Here is a 22,648-nt window from a genome sequence, read left to right on the forward strand (position 1 = left end):
AAGCAGCTAGTGATCTGTTATGATTTCCTAACAGCATTACTTCATTCAAATTGCGCTACAAAAAGCACACTTATTGGTTTCTCACACTTATAATACATTGCAATAACAAACTTCTCAAAAAGTCATCTAAACCCCTACCAACTCATCCCACAGATCTGACACTCATGTCAAAGTTGATGTGAAGTTCAGGATCCTACAGCTGAATATCTGTAGACATATACATTGATCAGTCATAACATTAAAACCACCTCCTTGTTTCTACACTCAGAGGCACTTTGTAGTTCTACAATTACTGACTGTAGTCCATCCGTTTCTCTGCATGCTTTTTTTCAAACCTGCTTTCACCCTGTTCTTCAATGGTCAGGACAACCACAGAGCAGGTATTATTTAGGTGGTGGATCATTTTCAGCACTGCAGTGACACTGACATGGTGGTGGTGTGTTAGTTAAAATACCGTGTCCACTCACTGTCCACTCTATTAGACACTCCTACGTAGTTGGTCCATCTTGTAGATGTAAAGTCAGAGACGTCAGTTTCTACACTAACACAATAATACCTGCTCTGTAGTGGTCCTGTGGGGGTCCTGACCATTGAAGAACAGCATGAAAGGGGGCTAACAAAGCATGCAGAGAAACAGATGGACTACAGTCAGTAATTGTACAGTAGTACTACAAAGTGCTTCTATATGGTAAGTGCAGCTGTTAAAATGGATGGTGAGTGTAGGAACGAGGTGGTTTTAATGTTAGGGCTGATCAGTGTATGTCTTAAATATGGAGGTTTAATTCTGATGAGATATTGTCTAACAAAAAAAATCTGACAAAACAGATGTCATGCCTGTCACTGTTATGGAAAGAAGCTTTTTTTTTCTTCTTGAGCAAACATGTTGACTTGAAGGTGTGAATTGCAGGGAGTTTCATTATTTCCGTAAACTAAATATTCCACCAGGCAGCATATTGATGTAATAGATAGTGTCAGTTTTAGGGTTTTTGTGACCTGGGTTCTTTCCCTAGCCCTTGGTCACTGTCTGTGCGATGTTTGCCATGTTTTCCTCATGGCTTAGTGACTTTTCTTCAGATACTTTAGGTTTTTTTTCAATTCACACAAACATGCCTTTATGTGGATTGGCAACTCTGGTTACCCCTATGAGTGAGTAGGTGAGTGTACTGGCTGAATTCCTGCCTTTATTCCCAGATTAAGCTCTAGACACATTGTGACTCTGATTAAGATAAATTAGAATCCAAAAATGAACAAGTCACCAAAAAGCGGACATTCATGGTTGCGTATTGCAAGTCTGCGTATAAATTACTTTTTCAGTGTAAGTCACCATCTCTGCAGCACACAGATTCACACAGTTCACAACAAAAAGTTTACTAGTGTACATTCATATGTGCATTCTCGGAAATGATGCAAAATTCTAAATGAGTCATAATCGCTCTGAGTCACGGAGCGTAATCACAGTCTCTATAAGTTGTGGTGGCGTCTCAGCTGTTCTCAGCTGACATTTTGTACTGAATTGCTACATATGCAGGAATATACAGCGGGTTTAGAAAGTATTCAGAACCATTAAACTGTTTATTACGTTTTTTTTGTAGTTATTTAAATCAAAAAATGAAGTCTCTTTATTTACAAAGTTAATGCTAGAAATGCTATTCTCAGTACTGAATGAATTCTCCCAGCCAAAAGTCCAGGATATATTTGTAGAGGAAGGTGTTCAGGCCCAACAGGCTCGGCTTTTGTACCAGATACTGAGAAATGATGTTGAATGTTGACATCTATGAACAACCTTCTCACTTACCTGTCCTTTTATCCAGGTGGGTCAGGGCCAATTGGAGGATGGTGGAGATAAATGGTTGGGATCATACATTAACTGCAAGGGATCCAGACAGTATGAATGGCAGTTCAAGTTCAATAGTCTTAATTGCCATTTCAACCATATGTACATTGTGAAAAAAGTAGCATTTTGTTTTTATGATACTTGGTGTATCATAAAAGCAAAACAGCATTGTACAGGACTATATATACACATACAAAACCAGGATGGAAGGCACAGTAAACAAACCGGGACTGTTTAGGAGTACACGGTAATGAATATGCAAATACTGAAGGACTGTGCAAATATATGTAACATATTATGACAGATATTCTGCAAACGAACCTATACATAAATATAGCAGTTACCTAGGTAGAAATTATTGACATTAAAATAATGAACACTTATATTTGTTAAATACAATATTTAGCTGCAAAACATTTTGGAAATTTGCAAAAATGTAATATAGATATGAAAGAATACAGTATTTGTGGTAGTTACACTATTTCAGTCAATTTTAAGTAGAAAAACTTACAGAAAAAAGAGAAGTGGGTTGGGTCATCCACCATGTTGGTGGCTTTTCGGAAATGGGTGTTTCAGATAACGCCCATGATTGACGATAGAAAGACCTTGATGATCTCAGTTCTCCTTACTATCTACTGCAGGGTCTTGCCATCTGAGACAAAATGCTATCTATTGACTCTCTATAGAATTAAGTAAGGATACACAGGGGGAAATAAGCTCTCCTTAGTCTTTACTGGTAGACCTGGTGTTAAGGGTCCAGGTGAGGTTCTTCTCAATGTGAGCTCTATGTGAGGAACTGGGTGCTCTTGACAATCTATATGGAATCCATTCATGTTCAGTGGGGAGTGTTTATATTTACCTGAATTCATTGCCCAGTCACTGGATCTCCATTCTGTACATTTTTTGTTTCTTCTGATGAGACTAAAAATAGGTGTGTCACCGGCAAACATGGCAGTGTTTGTATTATGCTCGTGAGTCAACAGTGTGAACAGCAGTGTATTGAGCACATAGCCCTGAGGTGCACCAGTGCTCAGTGTGGTGATGCTGGAGATGCTTTTTTCAATCCTGACTGACTAAAGTCTCCTAGTCAAGAAGTCCAGGATCCAGGTGTAGAGAAGGGTGTTCAGGCCCAACAGGCTTATCTTTTCCACCTGACGCTGAGGGATGATAGTGTTATATGCTGAAATATATTAGCAGTTTTCTCAGTTAGTTGTCCTTTTATCAAGGTGGGTCAGGGACAGGTGGAGGGTGGAGAGATTGCCTCACGTTGAATGGTTTGGATGACATGTGAACTTCAGGGATTCCAGTATGGGTGGCAATTGAGTATTTTTGTAGTCATTGAGTCAGGAAACACTGAGACTACTACTGCTTATGGAGAAAATATCCACCAGCTTATCTGGACAGTCTCTGAGCACTCAGCCTGGTATGTTCTCTGGTGTGGCAGTCTTCTGTGGATCGACTCTGTGTAGAGTACTCACATCAGCAGAGCACCTTGTTGTTGATAGGAGAGGCCCTCTACCTCACAGTCATGTTGTTCTGTGCCTCAAACCATTTTTAGAAGTTGCTTAGTGCATCAAAGTCACTAAATCATTAGGCATCATGATTACCTAGTGCCCAGCCACTGTGTGCCACCTGTGTACTTAAAGCGGCCATGCATTTTCTGAGCTTGTTGTTCTCTGGGCAGTTTTATTCCTTGACTTAAAACAGCATCTCTGGTTCTAAGAAGCAATCAAATCTTTGCAGTCATCAATTAAAACACTACAGTGGGAAATAACCATGGAAAACTTTTTTAAGTTGAAGTATTATTTACATGCAAATGAAACACTGTTCACCATGTGATGTTGATGTGTAGAAGATATGCATATCAGTTCTAACCAGTAAGAAAAAAAAACATGTCTCACAAGTGTGAGCAGTTGATTGGTCACAGGCTTTGGAAATGACCTTTAAGGACTGAGCAAGAGAGCTACTAATCAAAGACCCAGTAATAGGTTGTAAGATGATCATCCTCTAATAAAGTATGGCTTGCTGATGTGCTGCATGTGCTGATGCTTGCGAAAGTGTAACAGCATATCGACAGTACACATTCTTCTCTGTGATTATTGCTTGATGGATTGTTTTTTTCTTACTTGGTTTTCAGAGGTGACATGGTGGAGCTGAGCTTTAAAAGAACTGGTCGAATCCTGTTACATATCCTTCTTACAACCCTCTGTGTGCAAGGTGAGTACTTATACTTATAAACTGTAAATAAATCAACCTAACAATTTAACAGTAATTGTAAACTTGAGCCTGTATAGCTGTGTGTTGCACACCTTTTGGCCTTCATGTCAGCATGAACTTGATTGGCTTAAGATTGTACAGGAGCTGAGGTGGCACAGTGGTCTATTACTAGCTCACCACCACTGAGATCTGGGTTTAAATCTTTAAATCTATGTTACTGGTTAGCTGGCCATCTTCACAGTTATGATTGGCTATGTTGGAGGGAGGATGATGGATTGGCACCCTGTCCAGGGTATTCTAACTTGCGCCCAGTGTTTTCCAGTAAAACTGGACCTGCTGCCGCACTGAGAAAAAGTTGATTGTATAGATAATGTCACTGCTTAAGTGAGCAGTATAAACATTTTTTGATTTAAGGTAACTGGCTAACTTAACTCTTTTGATTGGTTAGCTTTAATATGCCCACCCTTATCCTGTTAATTAATACTAAAAACAACAGTTCCAAAAATTGTCACTTCATGCCTTTTAACATAAAGCTTTAAAATGATGGTGCAGTCCATCCAGGTGAGGTTAGAAAAAAACTTCAGCTATTGCCAAAAAGGCCGGAACTTGGTCAGCAATATTGTTTAGATGTTTATCGGTGGCTTTCAACCACTGGCCTGTACAGTATACCAAACAAAATGATTTAATGGACCAATGTTGGTTGTGCCAAATTCATTCATCTCACAAACATAATGGAAAATAAATCCAAGTTTGCCTAGCCAGGTAACTTATGTCACTGCCTGACCAGTCTCAATTTTTACACTTCTATGCCCACTAAAGATATTTATTTGTGTACCTGATATGATGCGGGATTGTAGGTTGCACACAAATCTTGTATTGAGAAGTTGCAAATGTCACACCATTAACCCTTTACAGGCTTTTTGGTCCAGAATAAGGCTCTTTAGTCTTTTCACCATATCAATGAAGGAATTTGCAACTGTTACGCCATGGAGACTATAAAATGTTTTGGCTTGATCCCCCTAAAGCTTAAGCAGTTACTGATCTGCTTGATCTATATGACAAATCTCAAATATGGCTTGATAGAATGTACAGTTTCTGGCAAATATATCTAAAAAAATGCCAACACAGTTTATAATACATATTAAAATTTCCAGCAATCATATACAGTGGAATTTTGACTTACGAGTTTAATTCGTTCTGTGACCAAGCTCGTAACTCAGTTTGCTCGTATATCAAATCAAATTTCCCCATTAAAATGAATTGAAACGCTATTAATCCGTTCCAGCCCCCCAAAAACCACACCGATTTTTTTGTTACGTGTTTTTAAATAAGAAAAGTGTACTTTATAAATAACAAATAATGTATAAAAAATAAACTGGTTTTATTAAGTGTATTTACCTTGAAAATCAGACGAAGATGCTGGCGGAGGTGGAGATTGGCGGAGGAAGTTGGGGGAGTGTTTCATTCCGTGCTCTATCACTTAACTTACTCGCTACACACTTAATGCTACAATATATTGCTAAATTTAACTTACACACTATGCTACACTTTATCACTAAACTTATTTGCTACTTTAAAAAAAAATAATTATTGTTTCACTTCACTTAATCTTCTTCTTCACTGACTTTTGGCTTTTTCGCCACACTTTCCTCGCTTTTACTTGCTTGTACAGCAAGAGAACCAGGTGAACTGAACACTCGCTGGGCTACCTAGTGGTGGGTGGTGTAAGCTAGCTCGCTCGTAACTCAGATCTCGGCTCGTATCACAAAGCAAAAAATCGACCAAGTGACAGCTCGTATCTCGGAAAATTCGTAAGTTGGGTCACTCGTAAGTCAAGGTTCCACTGTATTCTGATAAATCATAATCATTTGACATTTTAATTTTCTTCTAGGTCATGCAGTGGCTACAGAGAATGACAGAGATTTTAAGATGTGTGGTACATGGGTCCACAGAAATGGCCCTCTAAAGCTGGCTGCCAATGTGACAACTGGCTGTGCAGGAGTGAATATTTCAGCAGATGACAGCACACTGTTAATCCAAGCGTCCATAACAGGACGATGTGAAACCGATAGGAATATTGCTTTGGAGAACACTTCTAAGATTTCAAGTCACTTCTGCGTGTTCTGGGATCCACTACTGGACTTCCTGATGGTGGAGATAAACCGACGTAACTATACGCTCTGTACGCCAGATAACCTCCAGACCTGGTGTTGTACTGATCTTTCTGCTGGACGCCAGGGAACAACACAAGAGTATGGAATCCAGAATGGCAGCGTGCATGGAGACCCCCTCAGTGACAAAGTCCTGGCATTCTATGTTTTTGAGGGCAATATGATTAACTGCAGTAAGACTTTTGTGTATTTGTCTGTATTTTGCTATATACACATTATACAAAGTATAGGTTTAAAGTAATTATCATTAAACTAAATGTTTAAAAGGCATTAAGTGGAATCAGTTCCTCATTTATTTATTTTTCTTTTGCAGTGAAGGCATTTTGCGAAAAGACAACCCAGGTGTCCAGTGGAGCCAACATGTGAGTAATTTTTACTGTTTTGATGCATCCTTTACTTTACATTAATTTATATTGTCATGCCAAATTAGGCTATGACCATATATGTACAAAAAATCACACAGCATGAAATAAACATTTATTGGATTTAAGAGAATAAATCACCATTTGGATGTCTAGGACAGTGGTAGCCTAGCGAGTAGAGCTTTCGGATAGCAATCAAATGGTTGAGAGTTCGAATCCTGGCTCTGCCATGCTGCCACTGTTGGGCCCTTGAGCAAGGCCCTTAACCCTCTCTGCTTCAGGGGCGCCGTACAATGGCTGACCCTACGCTTCCAAACAAGCTGGCCTGGGATATGCGAAGAAAGAATTTCATTGTCCTGTATATGTATATACAAATAAAGGCATTCTATTCTATATCTCAGCATATGAGGTCATTAAAATAAGAGAGCTTTGGCTTGGTTATCTGGCCTTCAAGTGAGAGGTTACATTTGATTTGGTCTTGGACCTGTTTGTTTGCTTCTTTGCTGTCCAGTGTACTCTTAAAAGTCTACACCAGCACCAAATTTCAAAAGCAGCGATATTCTTCCTGTCCAGCTTGTTTATTGTCCAGCTTTCACAGTAATAAGGAACCACAGATAAGACCATACTGAACAGTTCTCATCTTTGTTTGGAGAAACAAAGCTTTACATCAAAAGATCATTTCAAGTTCCTTCACTCTTGTTCTGTCAAGTGCCAGTCTGTTTTGTATTCCTGCATATTCCAAGATGCATATGGCATGCTGCCCACTTGTCAGAGGGGGCGTGGTTAGCTTTGTTACTCTCAATTAGAGCGGGGATCGGCGTTGGTGGAGAAGAAGCATGACACAATCGAGCAATTGGACGAGCTAAAAGGGAGAAAAAGGGGAGAAAATGCATAAACAAAAAAAAAAAAAAAAATTAAAAAAAATGGATGTCCAACAAGCTCAATCTTATCAAAGCTATAATTTAGACAAGGTTTGTTTACATTGTATAAATAAATAATACAGGCTGTAGATTTGAACAGTTTTCTGTAAATTGACTCTAATGTCCAGGTCACCTAAATGTATTATATGTTTCATAATACCACAGAGAACACCTTTTCTCTATCTGATTTTGTAAATAATTTCTGTTAGGTACGAGGTATGAGCTTCAGGCATTCAAATATAATAAGCAAAAAACTACAATGTAAAAGAGAATAAATTTACTTTAATATTTATATTTTGGTCAAAGACAGAAAGTTAAAGGCATAAATAGTGGTGGGATTCAGTTATAGTAATTTTCATATGTAGAATATGCTTCATAACATGTATGCAAGTTTGCAACAGTGCTTAACAAGCATACATTAGTGGAGACACTACAAATGTCTTTAGTGGTTTACACTTATAACCAAATACTATAATTACAAGTGAAGCCAATGCCTAACAGACGGGCCCAGCATATTATCTGTTCTTTAACTAGAATTGTGACTTGCTGATTTTATGCATTTAAAGGATTGAGGATGCTGTGATGAAATCTGGAGTGGTGGGCAGGGTGGATCTGTCTTGCATTAAGAGCACTGTGGTGGAGATGAATGAAAACTTTGCCGGAGACAACATCACGTTCCCTGTAAGAATACCTTGTAGTTTTTTTCTAAAAATTTTAATTATAAGGGTCTCTCTACCTTTCAGCATTTGATTTGACTTAAACAGTGACAGTAAGGCTCACTATTTGTTTACAAAGGCAGAACAATGCTTGCTCTTAGGAAATCAGATTTAGTTTAGATATTAATATCTATGGATACAGTATGATGAGTGTGTACACCAAACATTCCATGCCACTTTAATAACATTTGCAATATAACAGTGTATATTATACTAAGACAGGTATGTCAGAGAAGAGACTAGTGTTGGGTACCTGGGTTAAATCCTAGCTGCTAGTTACTGTCCGTGTGAAACTGGTCATGTTCTTTTCTTAAAAAATGCCACTAAGTGTGAGTAAGTAAATGAGTAATTGTGGAATGACATGTAATTGATTGCATAATGATAGCTAGGTTGGAAGCAAAGTAGACCCCTAAAATAAAAACCCTAGCACCCTTCATTAGCACACACATGCAGTGGATAAGGTACTGGACTAGTAATCAGAAGATTGCCGGTCCAATCCCCTCTACTGCTGAGTTGCCACTGTCGGGCCCCTGAGCAAGTCTTTAACACACAATAGCTTGCATGGTATTCAGTCATGACTTTAAATCCCTTTAGATAAAAACATCTGCGAAATCCTTTCAATGAGAGCCAATACATAGTGTTTTATAAACTGGAAGCACTAGGCAGAGGTGTTTCACATTCACAGTACGATATGGGAAAAGTCTAGTATATTTTATGAAACCTTACTCAATTGGTTTTTGGTTCTACATTTGATTCAAAGACATTTACTTTTACTCAGCAGTTGTGAAATGAGTGCATGTGAAAATCCTTTTCTAAGACATAAAATAGCCTCCCACTTTCTTTTTCTAACAATTAAAGGTTCTTTTATTTGTAAAGAGCGTGACCTGTCAAAGCTGTGCATAAAACTTCTGCCTATATTTTTTGGACCCTTAGCAACACTCACCTAATTGGAAATTTTGTTTCCTTTCCATGGTCAGTCGATATAAATAGATGATTTTAAAATAGAAATTAAAATAGAAAATACTATAAAGAATGCTGAAAAGTGCTGCGCAGAAAAGCAGACCAGACCTTAGAGTCTGGAATCACAATAAAACAAAAAAGCCAACAAAGGTCTGGCCATGACGTCAGAAGCTTCTTCCGCTGAAACTTATGCATAACGTTTGTAACTATATGCCGATCAGCCATAACATTAAAACCCATCTCCTGGTTTCTACACACACTGTCCATTTTATGAGCTCTACTTTTGAGCTGGTCATCTTCTAGACCTTCATCAGTGGTCACAGGACGCTGCCAATGGGGTGCTGTTGGCTGGATATTTTTGGTTGGTGGACTATTCTCATCAGCGCTGCTGTGTCTTATCCACTCATACCAGCAAAACACACACTAACACACAACCACCCTGTCAGTGTCACTGCTGTGCTGACTTTGATCCACCACCCAAATAATACCTGCTCTGTGGTGGTCCTGGGAGAGTCCTGACCATTAAAGAACAGCATGAAAGGAGGCTAAAAAAGTATGTAAAAAAACAGATGGACTACAGTCAGTAATTGTAGAACTACAAAGTGGTTTTATATGGTAAGTGGAGCTGAAAATAGACATTGTGTAGAGAAACAAGCAGGTGGTTTGAATGTTATGCCTGATTGGTGTATGTACCTGTATGAAAATGTAACTGTAATCAAATGTTGCAGGTCCCAAGAGGTGTTCTACCAAATATGATTCCGTCAATACACCTGCCAGCCAGCCTAAAACCAGCAAAAACTAAAAAAGCCAAAGTGGTCTGTACCTACCACAAGAACAGCACATATTTTCAGGTGATTATACAATAATAAACATCTATGTTTTGCATTGCATTTGACAGCATTGCTTCACCTATAATATGTCTGTTTATGCAGAAGAGTTCTAAGAAGATTTTAGAAGATAATGTTGTTGGGATCTCTGTGGAAAATGAGATCATCACAAACCTTGTGGAGCCTGTCAGAATTACATTTCATCACTCACCCATTCTGGTAAGTGTAGATCTCATACATGTATGCTTTTACAATTGTTAAAAGCAAGCAGATTTGTTTACTGTTTCCACTGAAGTAAGTGAGCAGGAAACTACATGTATTGTCTTCCTGTTAAATATTTGAAGTGAAAGCCACTTCAAAGTGCTTTGGAGTTTAAGAAACTCTTGAGTTAGAGATGTGCGAAATGCTGAGAATTCTTTAAAATTTGACTCATTCTCTGTCTGCATGGGAACTCTAGAGTAGCTTTGTTGATTTGTCCACCTTGTATTCCCGTTACGAACAAGGTGACATATCTATTTTTCTTTTCTTTTTTCGCCAGGCAAATGAGATTAGAAAATGTGTTTCGTGGGATACACGAAAAGGTAAGTCGTCTCACATCTTGCCGTAAGTTGATGTAAATGTCAGACTCCTACTAGAGACATAGATACATGATGTTGTGTCATTTACCTGCTTTCATTTATGTACATAATACGTTTTAGCTTTTTTTTACAGTCATAAAAGTGTTTCGTACAACTTTCTTTCCTTTGTAGATACTGATATTGAGTGGAGGGAGGATGGTTGCGAAACAGTTTACCTCAGCTCAACGAATACAGAGTGCTGTTGTAACCACCTTACGTACTTTGCAATTCTTGTGGTGAGTGACAAGAAAATAAAAAAAAAAACAGATAGATTACAGGAATTGCTAGCACACATACATACATATACAGTATATATACAGTACTGTGCAAATGTTATAGACACCTGTGGAAAAATGTTGCCAAATTAAAAATGCCTTAAAAAATAGGAGTGTTATAGAAGTGTTAATAGTTTTTACAAATTGCAAAGTGGATAAACAAAAGTTACATCTAAATCAAATGAATATTTGCTGTGACCACCTGTTTTTTCTTCAAAACAGCATGGACACATTTGTACACTTGCACAAAGACAGGGATTTTTTAGGATTATAGTCAGGTGTATGATGAAGCAATTGTACCATATATTTGTATATATACATATACACCGATCAGCCATAACATTAAAACCACCTCCTTGTTTCTAAACTCATTGTCCATTTTATATAGAAGCACTTTGTAGTTCTACAATTACTGACTGTAGTCCATCTGGTCGGTGGTCGGTGGACTATTCTCAATCCAGAAGGGACAGTGAGGTGTTTAAAAACTCCAGCAGCGCTGCTGTGTCTGATCCACTCATACCAGCACAACACACACTGACGCACCACCACCACGTCATTGTCACTGCAGTGCTGAGAATGACCCACCACCCAAATAATACCTGCTCTGTGATGGTCCAGTGTGGGTCCTTACCATTGAAGAACAGGGTGAAAACGGGCTAAAAAGGTCTGTAGAGAAACAGATGGACTACAGTCAGTAATTGTAGAACTACAAAGTTCTTCTATATGGTAAGTGGAGCTGATAAAATGGACAGTTAGTGTAGTCTGTGCTACAAGCCACCAACAAGAAAGCTTTAATCCATGCTTTTGCTTACAGTCTGTTTGAGTTTTCCCTGTGTCTTCATGGTACTCTGGTACTCCCCCCACATCTAAAAATAAAGAGTAGGTGAATTTTCTTATGTAAATTACCCTGCAAGGAACTGATGCCTTGTACAGGGTGTATTTCAGATTTGCATTTTGTGATTCTGGTATAGACTCTGAACCCACTACAGTTCTCACCAGAATAAAACCGTTATTAAAGAACACTAGGTTACATAATCAACAATTTCTTGTTCTACATGAATTATTGTTTTAAATGTGCATGTTCTAAATATTATAAGTTGTTTACATCAGGGCGAGCAGATAAAATGAGTCGCAGAGAAAAATAATAATAATATAACAAATTTTTACACGAACGGAGGCTTTATGTTACATTTTGTATAGCGAAAGTAAGATGCATTGTGTTGCCTGGGTCGCATAAAAAATCATGGACAAAATGTGTCTCGCTTGAAAAAAGGGTTGAAAATGTTTTTACTTAATTAAAGTTTGTGTTTTTTCAATATATTTTATTTAACAAAAATTAAAAAAGTTTAATCTTAAATTCATTGTCTTTTCTCTTAGGAAATGAACCCTGGGAAAACTCCTCGCCATCTAGAAGCTCTCACCTTCATTACAGCTGTGGGCTGTGCTGTGTCCATCATCAGCTGTGCGATTCTCTTTGTATCGCTCTGCAGGCAGAGGTCATTATCAGTTGTTTTACTTTAGAAACAATAGGGTCAAAATGTATGTGGACAGCCCTTTTAATAATTGAATTTAGCTGTATCTGCAACTCATTCATTCATTCATTGTCTGTTTTACCACTGCTTTATCCTGGTCAAGGTTGCAGTGGGTCTGATTCATTGGGGTGAAGAATATGCCAGTCCATCACAGGGCACACACACTCACACTTACACTTGCAATTTTTAGTAGCTCTAGTTGCCCTGATTGCATGTCTTTGAACCTGTGGGGGGAAACCGAAGCACCCAGAGGAAACCCACATGGACACAGAGAGAACATGCAAACACCACACTGAAGGGACCTGGGGGAATCAAACTCAGACCTTTCTTTTTTTTTGTATTTTCTATTTTTCCCACTTTTCCCCCCCAATTTTCTCCCCTAATCTAGTCGTGTCCAATCACCCTGATTACGTCCTCTATACTGATTTGACCCTTCACTGCTGACTGAGGACGCCTCTCAACTGACATACGCCCCCTCCGGCATTTACAGTCAGTACAGACTGCATTTTTCACCTGCACGAGTCGAGTTCATACACTGATGGGCACTGTGTACGGAGGGCCATACCCCATCAGCAATATTTCTCAGCCTGTGCAGGCGCCATCAGTCAGCCAGCAGGGGCTGCAGTCGCACCAGTTATGAGGACCTATGGTTACCCCTATGAACAACAGCTAATCGTTGTTCATGCTGCCGCCCAGCCCAGTCGGAAAGGAAGAGCTGAGATTCGATGCGATGTATTCGAAACCCCAACTCTGGTGTGCTAGCATACTTTACCACTGCGCCACCTGAGCGGCTCAAACTCAGACCCTTCTTGATGTAAAGCGACAGTACTACTCACTGTGCCATTGTGCTGCCCTAAAATTAATTAATTGAAGTATATGCTTCCAAATTTGTGGAAACAGATTGGGGAGGGCCTTTTCTTTTCTCTGCATGGTTATGCAGAAGATAAGGTACATAAAAGTTGAACTTCTAAAACTCCTTTGGGATTAATTTGAATGTTGTTTGCTAGCCAAGCCTTTTGTTCAACATTAGTGCTCAGTGTCACTGTTTGTTTTACTAAATAGGCACAAATTCCCACAGACAAACTCTTGAATCTTAAAATTCTCAAGCTTGAGTTCAGATGTCCACATACTTTTGACTGTATAATGTACTTGTGCAAAGTAAGTTAATGTTTTCTTTTTCTTTGTCATCTAGGAGAGCCAAAGACCAATCCAGCCTTGTGCATCGTGGCTTAGTCGTGTCTCTCTTCTTTCTCTGCGTCCTGTTCATCCTCTCCGGCACTGTTGCCAATGTCGCTAATGAGAGGGTGTGCCAGTTTATGGCCGGGCTTCTGCATTATGTGCTTCTCAGTGTCCTCTGCTGGATGGCTGTAGAAGTTGTCCATACATTCTGGATGATCCACATGGTGTTTAGTCCATCGCCAAAGCCATGGATCTGGTACCTGATGGGATTTGGTATGTAATGCTTGGTACATTTTTGCAGTCAGCTATAGAGCAGCGCTTTATGTTTTTCTTTTAAACTGTTAGTCCTGCAACCAAAATCCTTTTTTATTCTGATTACTTGGCTCACACCACTTGTTTGGATAGATTTGTAAAATATACTAATTGTATTTTCTTAACTAGTCAAATGCTGTTAATGCTTAGAACAGTTTAAACCCCAGCAAATATTGAAAATGTCATTTTTTGTAGACACTATGGTCACAAGGCAGAGTTTGGTTTAAATAAATAGCTGTAAGTCATAACGGCTTATAAGTACTAGTTTTTACAAAACTTTTTTGTTTTATTCTGAGCAAATTTCATAAATTTCATCAACAGCTGGTTTTATATTGAAGTGACTGTATCTTGTAAATAGTTTGTGACCAACCTGATTTTTTACAAAAATTTAAACACTCATTTACACTCACAAAGTTGACTGTAATGTAAAATGTAATGGACATAGGTAAATAGAAGGTGGGTGGCATGGTGGCTAGCACTGTCGCCTCAACCAGGGATTAATTCCTAGGTAGAGTGGTCCGGGTCCTTTCTGTATGGACTTTGCATGTTCTCCCTGTGTCCATTTGGGTTACCTGTTTCTTCCCACAGTCCAAAGACATGCAGTCAGGTTAACTGGAGATACAAATTACCATAGGTTTATGTTTGACAGACAATTAATGAATGAATGAATAAATAGGAGGCTCTATGCCAGTAATTGCAAGTTCTGCTAGTAACTGGTGCCTGGACTTTGATTATTCCCTGTAATGCAATTGCTTGCATGTAAGAAACCTTTATTTATTCTTAAGCTAAAGCATAGGCCTACATGTGACTCGAGCAATTTATTAGCAGTTATGTCAGGATTCTTGATATTTCATATCATATTTTATCTTGCAGGTTTTCCAGTGATACCTGTTACTATTCTAGCGTCCATGGGAAACGTTTACGGTGAAAGGATAATCACACCAACTGATGTTACCATAAAACCCTATCGCATGTGAGTAGAGACGGGTATTTTTTAAAAATATTATCTATACTAATGCTGTTTTAATACAAAAATAAGTGTTTATTGTTTACTGTGTGTTGCTTGCTTTAGCAGGACTTATATTTTTAGTTGAACATTTAAAAAGTAAATTTTTTATTTTTGTATTTACTTACAGTAAAGTTAAAAAAGAAAACATACATGAATGATCAGTCTTTAGAGGCTTATAAGATAAAACTGAGACAATACTTTTAATGGTAATGGACAGACTAGTCAAGTACTTGAATTAAGAAAACTTTTATTAACCAAATTATTACGTCCCGTCACATGAAATAAATGTAAATGTCTGGCGCCATCTGGTGTTTCTGCATTGGAAATGCATGTTCTTTATGAAAATTCTTTCACTAATAAACTTGAGATTATTATTATACAATTATATTATTATAAACTTCTGAAAAGATAACTGAATTCGATTTAACACTTTGATTCCATAATTCATCATTAAACAAATTAAGAACCCCATATGCTTTTATTAAGCTGATAGTTGACATGGACGATTATGCACCCATTTTAAAGTTATGTGATTTTTGAAGTCTGCAAGTATTTAAACATGACACCTCAGTTAGGAGCTGGGTGTATGTGTTGTTTCATACTGCTTTAAATTATCCACTTTTATCAACAAATGTGTGTGTCTAAATATGTCGGTACTTGAGCTTCACTTCTGAGTGAGTGTCCTGTCAAATTATTAGTTATTAGTGTTAAAAATGGTATTTCTCAAAATTATTGTTAAATGCTTTGGGTTGATGGAGGACTGCACATTTCTCTAGATTTATAGCGTTTCTTGACAAATTACGTTCTCCTTGTATAATGGACCCTCCTGCCATAGAGATCAACAGGGGGCACAGACCACAGATTCATATCCATCTGCCCTGCCACTATTGGCTGGCAGGGGGCATGGGGGTACAGATGATTGTCTGTGGTGGTCTAATTAATCAGATAGTCTCTGCATCTCATTAGCGCTAATGCACCGCAAATGGAAAAGCCCTTTAAGTGCTGTTTTTGTTAGCTTTCGTTTGCTGGCTCGTTGACTTTGTATTTGTATGGTGTTTACGCCTCAGTGACACCTGCATGCTCTAAAAGACCACAATCTACCCAAGTCTTTTGGATCAAGTGCATGTTTTTCATGTTTGCAGGGGACTGTATACTCCATGCTTATGTCCCTGTGGGGTGAATGTCCCTTTTTCTTTTACAAGCAAGTATGGGGGGGGCTCTTTATGTGGCTCTTTAGCAACAGTATAGTTCTACCTTGGTTAAGCATCCTGCATATTGGGTTTATTCTCCCCAGTCTCACAGGTGCCTTCCCATTACAAGTTGATGTAATAATTTTTTTGCATAACAACTTAAATCCACATGTGTGTAATTAATCCTTAAAAATCTGCTCTGCTCTTCCAGGTGCTGGATGACTGACTCTCACGCCGCTCAGTTGGCCCACTTCATAACTAATGTAGGACTGCTGGCTTTGGTGGTGAGCTCTGGTTCTGTTATGCTTGTCCTGGTGGTGTGGAAGATCCATAACCGAGATGAATGGAGAAGGAATTGTGTGGCCTTTCTCAGCATATGGGGTCTAAGCTGTTTGTTTGGCACCACCTGGGCTTTGGCATTCTTCAGTTTTGATATCTCAGAAACTGCCCTCTTCCTCTTTTGCATCATTAACAGCTTACAAGGTGGGTTTCTAATGATTATCTTCATTCAGGACTCTACTGAAGCTGCATGACTACTCTCCATAATATAATTATTCATAAAATAGTGTAATGTTTTATGATTGTTATTACTATTATTATTATTGTTAGTTGTAGTAGTAGTGATAATAGTACTATTTATTATTATAGTGATAATAATAATAACAATTATTAATTATATATATCTTACAAATTACTATTTGACAGCTTAAAACTAACTTATACTTTTCCTGATTTCCTATATTGTACAGCGTATGCACTCATATATTGTGTATGCATATAAGAGCATTGTTCAAAGGCCCAACAAGAGCAGCTTGGTGGTGCTGGGGCTTGTACCATTGACCTTCATATAAATAGTCTAGTACCTTAACCACTGCAGAGTATCAACATTTAACCTTGAATAGTTTACACAATAAGAACACATTTAGTAAAATATGATTTTATTCAACAATGAACAAAGTTTTGCCTATATCACTGTGAAAAAGTAATTGCCCCCTTAAATGGTTAACTAACAGGTTTATTTTACCCTAGACACACTGCTTAGTTGTTAGACATAAAATGCTTGTTTTAGGTCTCGCTGTAGCATCACTATTGGATTTAAACCTCTCCACATCATCTTCATAACCCAATTTGACCTTAGCTCCAGCTTACTTTCAGATCTTACATCTTACAAAATCTTATATTTTCCTCAAGATTTTTTCATAGAAAGTAAAATTCATCACTTCCTCAGTCCACCACAACTTGTTTAGGCCTTGAAGCAGCAAAGCACCCACACACCATTAAACTTACCATCACCATGTTTGACTGCTGCTATAAGATGCTTACTATGAAATGCTGTACTTTCTTTTCACCAGATATAATGAGACCCATCTTCAAAAATTATTAAAGATTATTACTGCATTTTTACTGTATTTGGTCAATGTATGTTTTATTCTCATTCCATACCATGCACCTAACCTAAAGATTCTGCTCTAATGCAAAGAAAAAAGATCCACCCAACCTTAGAGTTTCTACCTCTTCTACCACACAGACTAAGATTACAGAAAGGGCAAAGCTGTATAAGCAATTGTATGAATGTGGCACAGTGTGCCAGAAATTATGTTTCCTGTTGATAAGATATGGGAATAGAATGTCCTTGAAGCTTTTTCAATTCATAACAATGAGGTACAAATGAATTGGTCCCATTTGCCCTTGCAGCCAAACAGTGTAAAACCAATTCTGGTGCCAAAAGGCAGGTTCCTCAAAAGTCTTGCATCAAAGAATAGCAGCATAACAAAAAAACCCTACAAATTTCCATTGTGTCCATTTCACATGATGTTTTTGACTGGGGATTACATATGAACTGTACACTATTAAGCCAAAAGTACAGGGGTTGGACAAAATAACTGAAACACCTGTCATTTTAGTGTGGGAGGTTTCATGGCTAAATTGGACCAGTCTGGTGGCCAATCTTCATTAATTGCACATTGCACCAGTAAGAGCAGAGTGTGAAGGTTCAATTAGCAGGGTAAGAGCACAGTTTTGCTCAAAATATTGCAATGCACACAACATTATGGGTGACATACCAGAGTTCAAAAGAGGACAAATTGTTGGTGCACGTCTTGCTGGCGCATCTGTGACCAAGACAGCAAGTTTTTGTGATGTATCAAGAGCCACGGTATCCAGGGTAATGTCAGCATACCACCAAGAAGGACAAACCACATCCAACAGGATTAACTGTGGACGCAAGAGGAAGCTGTCTGAAAGGGATGTTCGGGTGCTAACCCGGATTGTATCCAAAAAACATAAAACCACGGCTGCCCAAATCACGGCAGAATTAAATGTGCACCTCAACTCTCCTGTTTCCACCAGAACTGTCCGTCGGGAGCTCCACAGGGTCAATATACACGGCCGGGCTGCTATAGCCAAACCTTTGGTCACTCGTGCCAATGCCAAACGTCAGTTTCAATGGTGCAAGGAGCGCAAATCTTGGTCTGTGGACAATGTGAAACATGTATTGTTCTCTGATGAGTCCACCTTTACTGTTTTCCCCACATCCGGGAGAGTTACAGTGTGGAGAAGCCCCAAAGAAGCGTACCACCCAGACTGTTGCATGCCCAGAGTGAAGCATGGGGGTGGATCAGTGATGGTTTGGGCTGCCATATCATGGCATTCCCTTGGCCCAATACTTGTGCTAGATGGGCGCGTCACTGCCAAGGACTACCGAACCATTCTGGAGGACCATGTGCATCCAATGGCGGTGCCGTGTATCAGGATGACAATGCACCAATACACACAGCAAGACTGGTGAAAGATTGGTTTGATGAACATGAAAGTGAAGTTGAACATCTCCCATGGCCTGCACAGTCACCAGATCTAAATATTATTGAGCCACTTTGGGGTGTTTTGGAGAAGCGAGTCAGGAAACGTTTTTCTCCACCAGCATCACGTAGTGACCTGGCCACTATCCTGCAAGAAGAATGGCTTAAAATCCCTCTGACCACTGAGCAGGACTTGTATATGTCATTTCCAAGACGAATTGACGCTGTATTGGCCGCAAAAGGAGGCCCTACACCATACTAATAAATTATTGTGGTCTAAAACCAGGTGTTTCAGTTATTTTGTCCAACCCCTGTATGTTAACACCTTACTATGAGAATAAATCCATGGACATAAATGTCCATACAGCCGCCACTCTTTTGGAAAGGCCTTCTACAGTATTTAGGAGTTTGCATGTTCTCCCCATGTCTGTGTGGGTTTCCTCCCACAGTCCAAAGACATTCAAGTGAGGTCAATTGAAGATACAAAATTGTCCATGACTGTGTTTGACATCAAACTTGTGAACTGATGAATCCTGTGTAATGAGTGACTACCTGTCCTGTCATGAATGTAACCAAAGTTACATTACAAATAAATAAATAGTGTTTATGAAAACCTTTAGATCAGAGAGCTCTTAGATCAGGTATTATAACTGAAAATTCTGAATAAAATGAACACATTGTGTTTGATTCTTGCAGGTTTCTTCCTCATGCTGAGGTTCTTTGCTCTGGAGCGTATGAGGAAGAATACTTTTGGTTCGGATTATAGCAGCAGCACAGGATCCACAAGACAACACATGCTACAACCCCAGGAGAAGAGCTAGGCGTGAACTCTTGAAGATGTGCTTTTTTTAAACAGGGGCTTTTGTATAGGCTTTGATAAATCTTTTGGAGTCATTTGACAAGGTCATTTATTAAGATTTTTATTCTACCATTTTTAGCCTGCTGGTCGGGTTGTTGACTATGTCTGTTATTGCACTAAGGAAAAAGTGTACAGGCCAGAAAAGCTTTACCTGCAGTAAGCTAAATCATCTACTATATAAACATTTTCATTTCTGAAGTGGATTATTTTAAATGTGCTTAGAACTTTAGTTTTATTCTTTATGTGTTGACTACTGTGCAAAATACTGTGTACATTTTTTACTTTTAGGAACAAGAAGGTCAAGACTGGAAGTTATAACTTCTGGGCCGTGATCACGTTTTACACTCCAGATCCAATTCATAAGCATTCACAAATGATTAATAAAAGTATTTGGAACAACAGACACCAAATAACATCAGACTTTGACGTAAAAAAAATGTGATTCGAAATTTCTCTAGAAAGAAGATAAACTGTAGAGAACTATTGTTTTATGTATGCATTTTCATGATTCTGTGTTTTCTGTGGTGTAGATTAGATTAATGATAGATATCCTTTTGTGATTGTTTATGCTCCTTAAAATGTTTTGGCATTAAAAAAGCAACAATATATAGCTCTCCAAGATGCACATATAAGGCACTTTTAATATTCTTTATGGAGTACGATTCACCAGAACCTGAACTGAAATTCAATATTAAGAAAAAGAACTTACCTAAGATGTGTAATATATTGGTTTAAATTAACCTCTACAATATGAAATGAAATCGAAAACTGATATAAAAAATAAAGTAGAAGAACAGTTGGCACTTTATATGAATGTATTTAATTGTCCAGGGTTCTTAGAAAAAGCAAACCTGTCATAGATTCTAAGCATGTGGACTCATCATCTGGATCATGTTAGTTCTGTGCTTTGTTTAGTTAATATTGAGTCTTATATAACTCAACATTTCTGTGACTAATGCACAATTATGTGGACACCTGATGGCAAGCTTGTTGAATATCTCAATGTAGAGATTCTCCACCCTCACCCACTTGCTTCTATAGCAGCCTCCATTTTTCAAACTTTTCAAAACATTTTGTTCTGTGTCTTCAAGAATTTGTTTCTATTTAGTCAAAAGTGCATTTGAATGTTCAGGTACCTATGTTAGATAGAAAGACCTGACACACAATTGACATTTCAATTCATCCGAAAGATCTTTAATAAGGGTTGAGGTTCTTCACCAAAGTTCTTAAACTCCAACCTCATTGAACCATCTCTTTATGAACTTCACTTTGTACACAGGGTCATAGTCATGTTGGAACAGGAAAGAGTTACCACAAAGCTGTTGGCACAAGCTAAAAGTGTAACAATTATTTTTAGATCATTATTTTTAATAGGAGTGGTTGAAACAATTGATCTAGTAATAAGTAGGATGACTGAACACATACTTTTTGGTCACATAGTGTTCATCTGCGTCTTTTCTCTTTTATAACTGATATTATTTATTTTAATGCAGACCATTACTGGCTTTCCAAACAGATGGTTGAAAAATGAAGAATGAGTCAGAATAAATAAAGGCATATCACAATTAAAAATGTGTATATAACCATGATGTGTGGAATATATACAAATACCGAACATCAACAGTTAACCTCAGTTAAGAAAAATTCACTTTGATATAGTGGTACAAAGAACAAAGCTACTGGTCGACAGAGTGATCAATAGATCAATAGACATTAATAAATAGATTGATGGAACGATTAATTTAAGGGAAATTTAATAAATGTGAAAACAAGCAGTATGTTCAGAAAAGTCATATGTCATATTCAACTGTAAGATTTTTAAACTGAAAATCTTAAAAAATCTAAATTCAGGTTTAGGTTCTGGTGAATGTAAATGATATAAACAAATCTTTACACTGAAGCTAAGCTTTTCTTAAGTAAATAAGGTAGTTCCTTTTTGTGTATTTGTGTTTGCTGTGTCAAATAAAATGTGATCTTTATGTTGTATATACTGAGCAATAAAATATTTCATGGAAATATTTGGACATAAAAACATTTCTTTTAGTCTTTATTGATTGTATTATCATTGCTAAACTCTTAGGCACACTTCTCCATTTTATTATGGTATGTATAGTATACTATACAATAAACGATCATTGGATGAGGAACCTTTTTGATTAATTACAGCACGCAGACTTTGGGAAACAGACTCCACAAGGTGGCAAAAATTCTTCTTACTCAACTCGACCCATGCCCCATGCAGCAGCTCTGTTATTTGTTGGACATTTTGAGGGCGAGTGGGAACGGATTGCACAGCCCATTCCAGCATATCCCAAACATGTTCACTGGGGCTGCAGTCAGGCGGGTTTGTGGAGAATTCATTGTCGTGTTCCTCCAACCATTCCTGAGTGATCTGAGCCCAATGACATGGGACATTGTCCTGTTGCAAAAGGTTTAGGGTCTAAGTCTTCTTTTCTTGATGACTAAGTACATGCACTGAAGATGGCTACACCAATTTTCCATACTTCACACACAAGACCTAAAAGCTAAAAGTAACCACCTTCTCTAGTATTTGTAATATCGCTGTGGTTGGCCATTTGTGCTCTTTACTAATTGTTTTTAATTAATTCTTAAGGAAATCAATTCACAAAATTTGGCACAAAGAAGTCATCTTATTTACCTTGGTTTTGTAGCTCAAACATTCATGTGAATTAAAATTTAAATGTATTTTTGATTGTTGCTCTGCATGATGTAAGTAGATGACTGACATGGTGTTAGATGGATGGATGGATGGATGGATGGATGGATGGATGGATGGATGGATGGATGGATGGATGGATGGATGGATGGATGGATGGATGGATGGATAGATAGATAGATAGATAGATAGA

At 38.1% G+C, this 22,648-nt stretch overlaps 1 protein-coding gene across 1 annotated transcript; it reads left to right on the plus strand.

The window, feature by feature from the left end:
• Positions 1 to 3,978: 3,978 nt before the first annotated feature.
• On the plus strand, positions 3,979 to 19,740 carry LOC134331880 (adhesion G-protein coupled receptor G1-like). The gene is made up of 13 exons (XM_063013415.1): positions 3,979 to 4,051; positions 5,943 to 6,395; positions 6,536 to 6,584; positions 8,071 to 8,185; positions 9,909 to 10,031; positions 10,113 to 10,226; positions 10,546 to 10,588; positions 10,757 to 10,860; positions 12,277 to 12,395; positions 13,624 to 13,883; positions 14,796 to 14,895; positions 16,333 to 16,604; positions 19,616 to 19,740. Exons 1-13 carry the CDS (start codon positions 3,979 to 3,981, stop codon positions 19,738 to 19,740), a joined length of 1,950 nt encoding a protein of 649 aa, XP_062869485.1.
• The last annotated feature ends 2,908 nt before the right edge of the window (positions 19,741 to 22,648 follow it).

Source organism: Trichomycterus rosablanca, chromosome 17 (assembly GCF_030014385.1).
Source record: "Trichomycterus rosablanca isolate fTriRos1 chromosome 17, fTriRos1.hap1, whole genome shotgun sequence".
NCBI classification, from domain to species: Eukaryota; Metazoa; Chordata; class Actinopteri; order Siluriformes; family Trichomycteridae; genus Trichomycterus; species Trichomycterus rosablanca.